Source organism: Branchiostoma belcheri, unplaced genomic scaffold, assembly GCF_001625305.1.
Source record: "Branchiostoma belcheri isolate BF01 breed outbred unplaced genomic scaffold, Haploidv18h27 scaffold42, whole genome shotgun sequence".
Taxonomy (NCBI): domain Eukaryota; kingdom Metazoa; phylum Chordata; class Leptocardii; order Amphioxiformes; family Branchiostomatidae; genus Branchiostoma; species Branchiostoma belcheri.
In genome coordinates this window covers 1,219,998-1,234,494 of record NW_017804043.1, presented here as the reverse complement: position 1 = coordinate 1,234,494, position 14,497 = coordinate 1,219,998, and the positions used below count along the sequence as shown (strand labels likewise).

Here is a 14,497-nt window from a genome sequence, read left to right as displayed (position 1 = left end):
ACTTAGGCAGAAAGTCTCATATAAGGTCTTATTTGCGCATATAAGGTTAACATCCCGTCTGTAGTTTCCAAATGTTATGTTGGAAAAGATGTCTTCTGCAACAGGCAAAATTCTAAGGCAACGTGACCAAACATCCACTGACTGTGAAGCTTGTCATGTGGCTTCTGTGAAGTGTGACGTCAACACTAGGTCAAAGGTATCTGGTAGACGATGTCGGCCCAGATGAACTTAAATGATTCTAAAAGAGTTGTCAGTACACAGACTGCTAGATCATACTAACTAGAGCTTCAGTACAAGAAGCCATCTGTACACAGGCTGCTAGATCAAAACTAGAGCTAAGGAAGCTCTTTTTTACACAACCAAGTGTTTTATTCACAACCGACACTTCCTCAGGGCAATTCTGACTGGTTCATATTGCACTGCAGCACAGGTGTTGCATATATGCATTCCCAAACGTACAATAGTACACATATACATGCTCAGTTACAGGGAACAATGTATTGTGTAATTTTAATTATAGACGACCATCAATTGAAATATATTATTCCATACGTATTGAATAAGACGAAATACATGTAAAACTATGTCTAAAACTACAGCTGAAGGGTTTGACTTCAGATCTTTTTTGTAAATACTGAAAGACGTTATGTTCCACCTTTTCCAAAATTAGTGGGTTTTGGGTAGTTAACAGAAGACTAGTTTCTTCTTTGTAAGTTTAGAGAACTTTGGGATAAATTGTAGAAGTTATAGAACGAACAATTTGAGATAAAATGAGCAGCTCTCATGTTCACGTAGTTGTGGAGTCTGCGCAGGTTGGACCTGCTCCTGGACAGCAGCAGGGGCTAAACAGAGCCATGATCTGTTGGGAAACATCAGGTAGATTTTAGCTGAAATCAGCTGTGAGCTAGAAAGGTACATGTATCATTTGCCGAAAAAATACATAATATACCGTCACACAGTGTAGCCTAACAAAGTACTGTTAAACGTTAATTGTCACTAAAACACATAGTATATAGTGACCAAAAGCTCTGTCCTGCTACATAATGTAACCCAACACCACAGGGTGTCTGTTACAGTACTAGTTACCATGGTGACAGGCGTCTGGTCTAGGTCATTGACTTATTTGTCTGGAAAAATGGTCAGATTTTGGGTTCCCTAGCGGCTTGTTATGGTATTTTATTCTGTTTTTTTATCATGTGGACCTTCACCTGAGGAGAACAAAATTTGATTCTTTTTTTTCGAAACCGGGTGAAAATCAACGAGCGAGTGGATGTCTTCCAAGGAATTGACTTGACTGTAACCTAATGAATTAAATGTAAGACTTACAATGGTATTTGGCCACATGGGCATCCTGCCGACCACGGTCAGGTTTTGTGGCTGATTCTTCGCCACGCACCACAGTTCTACAGCGCCTACCCTAGGGGTTAAATTTCATTATATTTCATTAACGTTGACTTACTTGACTTAGTCCTCTTCGCCCACTCGGGAGCATAGGGCCTCAGTGAGTAGTCTCCAGCGTCTCCGGTTCGTCGCTATCTTCTTGGTTTCTTGCCAGGTTGTGTTCGCTCTCTCCAGGTCTTTCTTCACTCCTCTTCTCCAGGAGAGGCGGGGTCTGCCTCTGTGACGTTTCCCCTGTGGGTTCCAGTCTAGGGCTGTTCTTGTTATGGACGTTGGCGGTTTTCGTAGTGTGTGACCAATCCAACGCCACTTCCTTCTTCTAATCGTAATTTCTATGGGTTCCTGGCCTGTTATTTCCAACAGTTCCTGATTCTTAATCTTTCTGGGCCACCAGATCCCAAGAAGGTACCGGAGTCTTGCATTTACAAACACCTGTAGCTTACTCATGTTGTGTTTTGTCAATCCCCATGTGTCACATCCGTACAGCAGAACAGATTTTACGTTGGACTCGAACAGTCTAAGCTTAGTTTTCAGCGAGAAGCTTTTAGATCTCCAAACTGGCTTCAGTTGGGCAAATGCAGTTCTAGCCTTTCCAATGCGGGCATCCACATCTTTGCTCGATCCTCCATCGTTAGTGATGACACTTCCAAGGTAAGTAAATTTCATTAACGTTAATATAAAGGAAATATAGATGTCATCCATCTTCATTTGTCCTCATGTGGCTGTACGCATACAGATGACAATACATTATGTAACACAACGTAATAAAGAACAAAAGTTGGAAGCACATGGCTAATTCCCACCTAATGACGAACGCACTGCAAAATACAAGGAAAAATTGAGTTTTAGAAGCGTTCAAGTTGTTAATGTTGCGGTAATGAATTGTTAAGTAAACGACAAAAGTTTTAAAATGCCGCCTTACCTGAGCGTTGGTGAGTCCACATACCCCAGTACTAGCCCCACGTCCGTGTCAGACTTAAACACTGCGGACTCCTGCGTACCGTAACTCTCGTACTTACTGTGCTGCAGTCTGTCCCGGGCGCACACCTACAGCAGAACAAGAAACCGGAGATTTCAAACGTCCGAAAAGTATTATCACGAAAGCTCATCTGGTCTTTCTCAGTAGACTGACCCAGTGAGGCTACTTAGGAAGACCAGTGAGAGTGACTGGTCGAAAGCTCTAGGTGAGAGAACGTCTTGTGTTGGATCTAAAGTTTTAAGTATTCGACTGATGAAATATAAACGTACAAACACAGGTATCGACTTAACTGCCTTGTTCAGAATTTATTTGGCGACTGTTTTCGGGGTACTGTCTTGAGTACATTTATTTACTACTAATGACAGACACAGACAGCACACGCACAGGTATATACGCACACAAACATGTATCGATTTAACTGTCTTAAGCTTGTTGCCTAAATCTTTTGTATAGCGAAAACACAACAGGAATGATTCAGAGAACATTAATACTTATCCACACCCTTGGATCACAAACTTACAAGAAAATAACTCCGGATCCTTTCATCTCTTTTAGTTCTTCAATATTCAAAACCGCAAGCTATCCGGTAGTATGCAGGAAACTAAGTCTACGACACGCCGCAGCTGAGCTTGTGTACGTGATCAGTGAAAAACGCTCTCCGAGGCAAAATAAACCACAAATTAAAATATTTTGCTATTCCTTTATGATAATCAATGACAAGATTTTATTGTACTACATGAATAAGCTCTTAGTCTAGTAGTAAGATAATACAGTAAATTAGAAAATACACACTGATACGCAGTAGGTCTCGTCTGTTGGTTATGCATGTAAACAACATCCGATTTCTAGACAATTTTAGAGTTTTTTGTATATTCCAGCATTTCATGACCATACATGGCGACGGCACACTCAAGTTATATCAACTTATTTTATGCCGCCACCATCACAGAGTACAAATACAGGACAGGGCAAAACTCATTTTCACTTGAGTTAAGTGAGGAAAGTCGTGCAAAGTGTTTTTTCCCAAGGGCACAAGATCGGTGGCATATCAGGACTCGTATCCGGGGCCTCTTATTTCCGAGTCGGGCACTCTGCCGCTACGCCACACGACAATTAAGGTTGCTACTATTCATAAGTAAGGTCTGTTAGAACTGAGATGAGATGATGTAACCGCCACAACACAGAATGGTGGGTGTGGCGCCGGCAGACGGAGTGTCGTTCGTCCGTCAGGTTGACGAGGACCGCTTTGTCATCCCTCTGTAGTAGGGTGTGTCCTCAGGTGACTGTAGAGTCCAATTTTCGCCCGGAACCGGCGGTCACAGTGCGGGCAGGAGAACAGAGCAGTGTTCACCACAGGACCGGCAGCACCCTCCTTCCTGGCTCGTCTCTTCTGCTGTGCGGCAGTTCTGCGTGCTTCCTCACAGGTAGCGGCACCCTCTCTAACTGTGCGTCGCCACAGTGGTCGGTCACTGGCAAGTCTTTCCCACGAGTCTGCCTTTATGTTGAAGGCTTTCAGGGATACATAAGATCTAAACAGCAAACCGACAGATATCCGCAGTGATGGCTGACCCACGGGAGACACCACGTCTGGAGAGTGAAGAAATAGAGATGTCAGTCCTCCAGGCGGATTTCCAGGGGAAACCCCCGCCCCTTCCACCCGAACAGACCCGCAAGGACCCGTCCTGCCGCCCCAAACAGACACAGGGGCTGCCGTCTAGTCACTCCGGACAAATTCCGGAGGATGCGGCTGGACGCTCCAGACGGAGAGGTGGAAGGAGGAAATCGAAGGTTTGTAGACTTTTTTAAATCATTGATAAACAGTTTTATACCTCCACGAAAAATGGAGGTATTGTTTTCGGCGTGTCTGTCTGTGTTTCCGCACATTTGCAGCCAGCATAACTTTTGAACCTTTGGATAGATTGTAATGATATTTGATATGTGGGTTGGTGTTGGGTAGACAAAGGTCAAGGTCAATTTAGGGCCTCCTGGTGGCTGACCGTGGTACTGCAGCAGAACTTCCGGTTATTGTATCTTCAAGTTGTTCTGGACATGCTATGGTCTTGATTTTTGAATGGCGGACAGCTTTTCCTGTCGACGTCAGTAATAAGTGGTTTGGGTTTGGTCCCCCTAGCAGCTTGTTCTGGAAATGCAGGGGGGTTTCTGACGAAACCTTTCGGAGCAGATAAGTTCACATAGAAACAATGTATTTTTATGATTTTTGGTATGTTGGTAGCTTAGACTCTGTCTACACTATTGGATGCAAATTATGCAAATGATGACCGCATTATGCAAATACGGACCTAATTTGCATAATTAATCTGAAAATTCGGCAAATCATGCAAATGATGTTTAGAACTTTAATTCAACCTGTCACACGACCGGTTTCGCCTGTGTGGCTTCTTCAAGTGTACAGAGGCTAATGACACAAGTTCATGAAGTTCTCACTTATATACCTTTCCAGTGCGTATTGCCCTCAGGTCAGTTACATGGCTCTTGTGCTCTAAAGTAAAGAAGTAAACCGCTTTTTTTCCAGATACCGTCTAGTCACACTTAAGAAACCCTGGGACTACCGTCTCGTCCCCCCCGAACAGGCTCCAGGCGAACCATCCGTGACGATGCAGCTCCCCAAACAGAGAGACACCTACCCACATACCAAATATCATTACAATCCATTCAAAGGTTCAACAGTTATCCTGGCCGCAAATGTGCGGAAACACAAACACACACACAGACACAGACAGACACACACACAGAGAGACAGACAGACACACAGACAGACACGCCAAAAACCATACCTCAATTTTTCATGGAGGTAACAAATAAAATGCTTTTTTTTTCAGGTACCGTCTAGTCACACAGACGAGACCCCGGGACTACCGCCTCGTCCCCCCGAACAGACTCCAGACGAACCATCGGTGACGCTGCTCCTCCCCAAACAGAGGGACGGGAGGACGGCAGGCGTGTACCGGCACATGCTACGGGAGGAAGACCTCGTCACGCTGAAGCGGTACCCGGTGTACGGGGCAGTTCTAGGTCTGCCGTCAGGTCAGTTTTAATTACCTTCGCCAAGAAGCTTATGTTTTCAGAGGTGTTCGTGTGTGTGTGTGTCTGTGTGTGTCTGTAAACACGATAACTTGAGAAGGCTTAGTTGGATTGACTTGATGCTTGGTAGATGGGTACATGTAGGTCTTGATGAGACCTAGAAATTAATAGATTTTGGGCCCCCTAGCGGCTTCTTATGGTACTGCAGCAGAACTTCCGGTTTTGATATCTCGTGATCTGGACATACTAGGGGCACTTGTTCTGGGAAAGAAGTGGCGTGACTTTAGCCCCCTAGCAGCTTGCTCTGGAACTGCATTGGTTTAATTATATTCAATGCATGGCTCTCCCAAACACGGGACCTCCATTTAACGTCCTATCCGAGGGACGTCCCTAACCGAAGCTAGGTACTCATTTACAACTCATTTACACCTGAGTGAAATGTGTAGTTGTGTGTGTAGTTGTGTGTGTAGTTGTGTCTGTGTTGAGTGTAAAGTTGATTTACAGACGTTTATGCGTTTATGATATCAGCTTTCAAGATATTGTATCTAATCATAAATTGCTAATATATCCTTCTCCTCCTCGATATTAGAACCCGATGACCAACAGACGACTCCAAAAGAAGTGGTCGGGGCAACCCAAGCCGAGATGACCGCCTCGGGCAGTTCGGCAGACGACAGCCCGCCGGCAGACGGCCCCGGTCTACCTCGCGACACCCGGGCTGCCCACTCTATTGTAACCCATGTACTGTATAGATAGTAGTTTGTAGTAAGAAATGTAATAAGATACTTTTGTAGTATTGTTGTCTTACTGCCACACATTGTACCATGTACGATTGTCGAGCAATAAAGTTCATTCATTCATTCATCCATCCATCCATCCATCCATCCATCCATCCATCCATCCATCCATCCATCCATCCATCCATCCATCCATCCATTCATTCATTCATTCATTTATTCATTCATTCACTCTATCCAGAGGCTAGGAGGAACCACCGGCGGGGCCCAGCCTGTGGCGGCCGACACACACACCTACGAGGATGCAGAAAAGTTCATTTGTCTGTGGCACCCTCTAAGCCGCGACGCACCGACTGTTCCGTCTACACCGAGACCAGGAAGAAGCAACGACGGGACCCAAGCGGTGGCGGGCGCCGCGCACACGTATGAGAATAGGAATGCGATTAGGTAGGGTCTAAAATCTGACCTTTGTATGTGTTGCTTTGGGGTTTTCTTCATGTAGCCTCTACCAGGCTTCGGGAGGCGGCTGGAAAGAGCAGAAATCGGCCAAATAGAGAGATAACAACATGCCAGGGGAGTTGGTCCGATAGAGAGCACAGTTTGTTGCACCCACACTCTACTCTCTAGCAGACCAACCCCCCTGGCATGCTATCTCTCTACTTGGTCGATTTCTACTCTTTCCAGCCGCCTCCTGAAGAGATAGAGGCTAGTTTTATTATGTTATTCATCTCTGTTAATACTGCTCTTTGAATGTTTTAGCTAAATAGATAAAAAGACATGCTAGTCGATATTCAATAAATCTGAATCTGTACGTCTAGGCAGGAGCTCGGGCCAGCTCTGTCAGTCCCTCTGAACCGGGCTGACAGCCCACCGCCTGTCCCCTCAACTCCGAGGCCTGTCCCCTCAAATCCGAGACCTGGCTTCTCAACTAGGCATAGTCTCGGGCCAGCTCTTTCAGTCCCTCTGAACCGGGACGACAGCCCACCGCCTGTCCCCTCAACTCCGAGACCTGACTCCTCAACTCCGAGGCCTGTCCCCTCAAATCCGAGACCTGACTCCTCAACTAGGCATAGTCTCGGGCCAGCTCTTTCAGACCCTCTAAACCGGGATGACAGCCCACCGCCTGTCCCCTCAACTCCGAGACCCGGAGGACCGCACCAACAACTGCCGATGCTGATGCCAACACTGATGCTGCAGAATCCACAGGCCATCCTCGATCAGCTGCATCTAAACGCGGTGTACGGCTCAAGCGGTAACCAGCCTCCAGGTTTGTTTGTTTGTTTCGCATAAACCAGTAAACCTGTACCAGTACGCCTTTTAGGCGTAACACACCAGTTTCGTACATGTCAATTTTTTAAATACATTGCAACATGCAATCACAAGACGTGGTAACGGCACACACAAGTTTTTTTTTCCAACTTATATCAATGCCGCCTCCAACACAGGGGATAATACAATACTCATTTTCACCTGAGCGAAGTGAAGAAAGTCGTGTAAAGTGCCTTTCCCAAGGGCACAGGATCGGTGGCATGTCGGGGCTCGACTCGAATCCGGAACCTCTTGGTTCCGAGTCGAGCACTCTACCGCTACGCCACACGACCCCATCAATTGAATAACACACATTTTCTCTTCGTAGCCGTAGCCCAAGAGAGTCGCACCATTTGGGGACGATTACGTCATCGCCTGTCAAGACGGCTGCTGATTGGTGCTGCCATATCGTCCGTTGCCATGGTAACGCTGGTGATCCTGGTACCCGTACTTCTGACGCACGTCAACTCCCGACCTGGCAACCACAACTCTTAAAAGTCATTTTAATTTAACCCTTGTCCTGCTGGCATTCCTGGCACAATATTTTTCAATAATTTCAGATCATAGACCCCCAAACGTTTTTGCTCTGCGGTGGCATAGTTACTTCCGCATTCGTTGCGTTTCACTGTGGTGTGATGCGTTGCACGAGAAATACCCCCAAATCGTACCTATACAGGGTGTTACAGATGGTACGGTGTGTGCAGAACAACAATTGTTGTGCTCCGCAGGACAAGACTTTTAAGAAAACTAAGGGTGATCTTGACAATGGTGTTTGTAGCCTCAGCAGGTTAATATTCTCTTTTTGCTTTGGGGCCAAACATAACCTGCAATTATACATGTACTTAGAAACAAGAAGGGGACATTATTTAGTAAAAATTATAGTGGTCCGCTTTTTGATGTGAGAATGGGACAAATTTTAAATTCATATATCTTTAGAAGGCGTTGCAAAAAATCCGTCCATTCAAATCAAGGACGTTCAACATGGCGGCCAACACTTGTCTGCTCCATGGCTATGGAAGGGTAGCCTCTACCAGGCTTCGGGAGGTAACTGGAAAGAGTAGAAATTGTTAAAATAGAGAGATAACATGCCAGGGGAGTTGGTGTGCTAGAAAGTAGTTTATTGCGGCAGAATGTACTCTGTAGCGGACCAACTTACCCTCGGCATGTTATTTCTCTATTTGGCCAATTTCTACTCTTCCAAGCCGCCTCCCGACGCCTGGTAGAGGCTAAATAAAGTAATGGAAAAGCTCTATACCTAGGGGAACTTACGGACACGTTTTTGCAGGAGCCTTCGGAGAATGGCACGCACGGGTTGTAGGAGTAGACCCAGGTGTCGGGAATGTAGGAGCTCCTTATGTCCTTGTACCTGGAAACGTAAAGGTTCAACACCAGTAAAGGTACGCCTAAAAGCAGTTAGTCAAGCAACAGTTACATGATGCAACCTTAAAAGTCCTTGTACATGATTTACAGGCGTAATTTGTCTATGGTTACCAAACGTGCTAATTTAGCAATGCCATAATTACATTCATTTTATTTCAAGCGAGGCTATAAGATTAGCCAGCAGACAGTTGACAAGGTATTACGGATTTAGGTTTTAAAACATTAGCTTCTACCAGGCTTCGGGTGGTGGTGGAAAGAGTAGAAATTGGCCGAATAGAGAGATAACATGCTCTTACAAGCTACGTACAGGTCATGAATAAACCAGAGGTAAACTTACAGCAATAAAAATATATACCTTATAAACACTATACATACTAGTGTTAGCTACTATGTGCAGGTTCAATTTCTTCTCTCAGTTCTACATACGTGAGCATATGGAGCTAATGATACATGGCTTGTCTAGTTTCATAAGGAATACAAATTTTGCTGTTCTATCTAAATGTCTGAAGCTATAATGAGGGGTAGTGATTACGAATTACGCAAAATCTTTGCCGCCGATTACGAATTACGTTAAAGTCTCAGAGCTGATTACAACTTTACGATTTGCGGCTAATGTACTATTACGAATTACGTTGATTTTCGAGGAGGCTGCCTACGGATTACGAAGACTAAAAGGGCCTGATTACGCCTTACGAAAAAGGGAATGCAGGATAATCGTACGTACGTCGGGCTTCCCTTGACAAGAGGGCTGAGATCAATGACCCCCGAGCCGTCGTCCATCCGACACGAGCACGGGCCTGTCTTCACACAGTTTGCGGCAAGGCAGAGGCGCACAGCCCCGAGAAGAACCACGACCACTACGGGAGAGAAATGTCTTTTCCCGTGCATGTTTTTTCCGTGTTTCTAGAATTGCCCTTTGCACTTACTCTACAAACAGAGGTTTTGGGTTATTTTTGGCGTGTTTTTAGGCTTTTTTCATCGAGGTTTCTATTTTCCACTGGATTTTTTTTCGGGGGGTGGGGGGTGAAAAAAAGAAACCAGATTCCAGTGCAAAAAAGAAACACCGATAAAATGCGTAAAAACACGCCAAAAATAACCCCAAATCCAAATTTCTGCTTGGAGAGTACTTTGCACTCTGTCAGTAGCCTTTTAACTGATCAAATATTGTTGGAGGGATAGAGAGGAGAAAGGTCAAGCACTAGTAAGACTAGTAAACAAACAAATTACATGCAGTAAGAAACCAAGATTTACCAGAAGAAATGTCAATAATTAAGTATTTTAATTTACCATTTAAGTTACCATTACATACAAGAAAACAAATTGTTACCATTATATACAGGAGAACATTTTAACTAGCTCTAGTTCAAAAGTCGTCCATTTTAAATATCCGAACGATGGTGTATGTAAGTCAATAAGCAAACGGGGTAGGATTGATTAAACTTATTACATTAAAAAATTGCTCAGGAAATTGACATTGAGAATCTAATTTTGCTGCCCTGAAATTGCATTAAAAATATGCCATGAACTGCTGATCTTTATAGTACACTACAGATTGAGTAGCTGCCGCTATCGTAGGACCGCCTCGGTAAAGATTTAAGTATATTGAATTCAAATATATCATTAAAACAATAACCAGAAAATTTAGTTTTGCTGCCCTGCAATTGCATTAGATGCCTTCAATTGCTTATCATTATCCGTATAGTACACTACAGGATGGGTAACTGCCGCTATCCAAGTAAAGATTCAAATATATTGAATTCAAATATATTATTAAAACAATGACCAGAAAATCTAGTTTTGCTACCATGAAGTTGCCTTCATCAACTGCCAATCCTTATAGTACACCACAGGTTTGTGTAACTGCCGCTATCGAAAAGTTCTGGTGAGTCATTTTCATTGTTGAGTTGGAGAACAGTTTAATTTTCGTCATGTATTTTACCAACTCAGATGGACTTTCATGCTAATTATAATATAAGACCAGAAAATTTAGTTTTGCTGTCCTGAAATTGCATTAGATATATGCCTTCATCAACTGCCAATCCTTATAGTACACTACATGTTGGGTAACTGCCGCTATCGAAAGACCGCCGCCGTCTCTTCGGGCTAGGCTCGTCCCGGGACCGCCTGTGTCGGTGGTGCCTGCGGCGTCTCTCCCTTCCCGTCGGCGTCCCAACCACCTCGGCCCCAGCCTCTACCTGGAAGGCAGGCGAAAAATGTCCAGATCTATGCATGATGTACCAAATGACTTATAAACTGGCGGACGTACCAACTACTAAGTGCCTAATACCAGCCCAGAAAAGAAACCTACAGTGGGAGTCGCTGGAAGACAGACGAAAAATGTCCAGATCTATGCATGATGTACGAAATGACTAATAAACTGGCGAACGTACCAACTACTAAGTACCTATTAGTGTGGGATCCATGCACAAAGAAAGACAAAGATTAACTGGAAAGGGTACAGAACCAAGCCGCAAGATTCTGCACGAACAACTACTAGTATGAAAGGGGATGGTTAGTGTAACGGAAATGAAAAGAAACCTACGTTAGGTGTTTAAGGGTTAGGTGTAACAGGTCGTTCGGTGTTATGTAGCCAGCTGCCGCCGCGCCGCGTGCCTGCGAAGCTGGTGTGTTACACCGAAGGGCGGTTATACCTAGCCTCTACCAGGCTTCGGGAGGCGGCTGGAAAAAGTAGAAACCGGCCAAATAGAGAGATAGCATACCAGAGGGCGGCAAACTGTTCTCTCCAGCAGACCAACTCCCCAGGCATGTTATCTATCTATTTGGCCGATTTCTACTCTTTCCAGCCGCCTCCCGAAGCCTGGTAGAGGCTAGGTTGTACCGGTTATACAGAAACAGATACAGATACCTGCTCCACTACGACAGGCTCCTTTTCGTTCCCTTGCGTGTCGTTGCCTTCTGCGTCTTTGGCGGCGGGTGGTGGTTCTTCAGGAGACGGTTGCGTTTGGTCGCCCTCTGCTACGTTCCACCCCTGGCTGTCCGTTTGCACCGGCTGCGTTCCTTTTGCCCGCTCGGCAGAGGCTGTAGATGCAGGGTAGGCGACCGCGGATTTGTACTCGCTCGTAATGTCCTCCATCCCCTGGCGGGTGTGACGGGAACTGCAGTCATCACCTTGTTGCTCCTGTTGTGGTAAGCCGGTGGAATACCTAGAGAGACATTAGAAAACTATCTGTTGCACCATGGTGGCACTGCAAACTTTACAGTACAGAAAGGACTAAGATGTTGTTATCCATATCCTAGTTACACAATCCCTCTTAGCTAGCCTTTTTGAGTTATCGTGTTCACAGACACACACACACACACACACACACACACACACACACACACACACACACACACACACACACACACACACACACACACACACTCACACACACAAAACACAATGTAATAATACCTAGCTGTGCTTTCCAGCCATTTTTCCACAGCCTCAACAGAAGAGCGAGATCGGAGTCGAGCCGGGTCTTTCTCAACCTCCACAGCAGCAGACGCGTTCGCCCCAGCGGTTGTCGACGGAACTGCAGGCGTCTTGGACCCCGCTGTAGCCGATGCAGAGTCACCCGGAGTGACCTCAACTGAAGGCTCTTCCCGCGTGCGCTTGTTGGCGGACTTCTTGCTGGCTCGACGGCTCCTGCTACCGCTTGAGACGCTTCTTTCTTCAACTTCTACTTGCGGAATCTTAGAGGCAGCTACAGCCGTCTCCGCTGGTGCAGTTTCTGCTGTCTGTTGTTGGGTCGGACTGGTCTCTATTTTCAGGACGAGTACAGGAGGTTGTCTGGTGGAAGTACGCCCACGAGAGGAGGGGTACGTCCACGTGCTTTTCCCATCAGGCGATGTGACGACTTGGTACGTTACTGCGGACTCTCTCCTTGCCGTAGCCTTAGCTCGCCTTGGCGTCGTCTTAATTTTCTTGGTCTGAGGGCTAACGCTGACCGCTTTCTTACGACGTGGCGACGGTCGAGTTGGTTTGGAGGCCGACGCCGCCCTGGCAGAAACCTTCTTGGTCGACCTTTTCGGGGTTCTTGACCGGCTTCGGGAGGCAGAAGCGCCAGTCTTCTTAGCAGGCCGTTTTGCCGGTGTTTTACTTTTAGTTTTACCAACGAGCCTCCCGGTTGGTGGTCGTTTGCTGGACACGGGCGATTTTCCTGGCTTTCTAGGAGATTTCAGACGACTTTTTCCTTCCACCGGCCTGTTTGCTGCTGCCTGCCTGTTAGAAGGTCTGGCGCGAGACGTTGCAGGTGTTTTAGTAGACTTCCCGTGGATTTTTGAAGACCTGGTAGGAGTCTTAGTCTTAGTCAAATTTCGTTGCACCTTTACAGTCTTTCTTGGTGGCGTGGAGACTTGTTTCGTGGGTGTTCGGCTTTTCTTACCGCCGTAGCTAGGCCGCGGGGTTACCTTCGGAGATTTCTTCAGTTTTGCGGCTGCAGTTTCTTCCGCCTTTCTTCGCGCAACGTCACCCAGAGAGTTGAGAGAGAGCAAGGACGATTGCGATTGGACGGGACCCAGGCGCATGTAGCCCTCCGGCTCGCCGATAGAGGTCGCTTTTTCACAGGGCACTTGAACGCGGCCTCGTAACGCCTGGATGACGACCCTGGTCACCCCCTTGATCGTGTGCAGCTGGTCAAAGTACTGAAACGACCCTCCGAGTCTCCGTCGCGTGGCTACGATTCGGTCCCCCACTTCACGACTGACGCCCGGAATCAGCGACAACTGCCTTGCCGTGCAGTGGTTTATGTCCAACAACGGCGTCGTCGTCTTTGCTCCGGCATTTTTGACGTTTCCGCCGGTAGTGCTTGCCGCTTTCTCTCGCTGCCTCGCTTGCCCTTTCGTTCCCCCTGACTCAGCCTTCTTTTCAGTCATCTTGTATCCCAGGTCTCTTGTTTTTACAAACAGAAAAAGACTGTAATGGTTAAAACATATCCTGCTCACCGACGTGACAGTTGATTTACAAACACAGGTGTTCGTTCGAACGATGGAATTTTCGAACGGTACCGGTCGTTCGAACGTTCGATTTGCGTTCGACGCGCAGAAAGAACGCGCGGGAACTCAGGCACAGTACTCTCCAAGCAGAGGTTTGGGTTGTGGGTTATTTTTGGCGTGTTTTTAGTAGGCTTTTTTATTGGGGTTTCTTTTTTCTCTGGAATTATTTTGGGGGGGGGGGGATTCCAGTGCAAAAAAGAAGCCCCGATAAAAAAAAGCTCAGAAACTTGCCAAAAATAAGCCCAAACCCCAAACCACTGCTTGGAGAGTAAGGCACAGTGCACCCAGTACTTCCGAGACAGTGCACTTTAAAGAAAATTAAAGTGACAAAATGGTCACATTTGAAGTCACATTTAAAAGGTTTAGATGTTAAAGTCACATTTCTCATACTAGGGTTTTCTTTACAATTGACTAGACTATAGAACAGTTTTGTGCCTTTCTAACAGGCCAGAGCCTCGGAGGAGGCAAATTGTAGAACAGCCGAAAATTAATGCGCTCGCGGATGCCATCCATAAAATTAAATCAGTGTGGCCTAAGTTTTTAAAAATACCAGAAAATTGACTTTGAAAATAAATCTTGTTTTGCTGCCATGAATATTCGCATTGGGTGGCTTCAACACTGCACTTGCCAGACAAGTACAAATAAAGAGCGAAAT

General features: G+C 45.9%; 2 protein-coding genes across 2 annotated transcripts; both read right to left on the bottom strand.

The window, feature by feature from the left end:
* Positions 1-787: 787 nt before the first annotated feature.
* On the bottom strand, positions 788-9,732 carry LOC109477991. Its single transcript, XM_019779444.1, has 5 exons — positions 9,569-9,732; positions 8,734-8,830; positions 2,321-2,445; positions 1,327-1,417; positions 788-859 (listed from the first exon to the last, which is right to left on the bottom strand). Exons 1-5 carry the CDS (start codon positions 9,730-9,732, stop codon positions 788-790), a joined length of 549 nt encoding a protein of 182 aa, XP_019635003.1.
* Positions 9,733-10,886: 1,154 nt separating this feature from the next.
* Positions 10,887-13,641, bottom strand: LOC109478055 (serine/arginine repetitive matrix protein 2-like). The gene is made up of 3 exons (XM_019779511.1): positions 12,260-13,641; positions 11,705-12,008; positions 10,887-11,039 (listed from the first exon to the last, which is right to left on the bottom strand). Exons 1-3 carry the CDS (start codon positions 13,372-13,374, stop codon positions 10,887-10,889), a joined length of 1,572 nt encoding a protein of 523 aa, XP_019635070.1. The 5' UTR covers positions 13,375-13,641.
* Between the last annotated feature and the right edge of the window lie 856 nt (positions 13,642-14,497).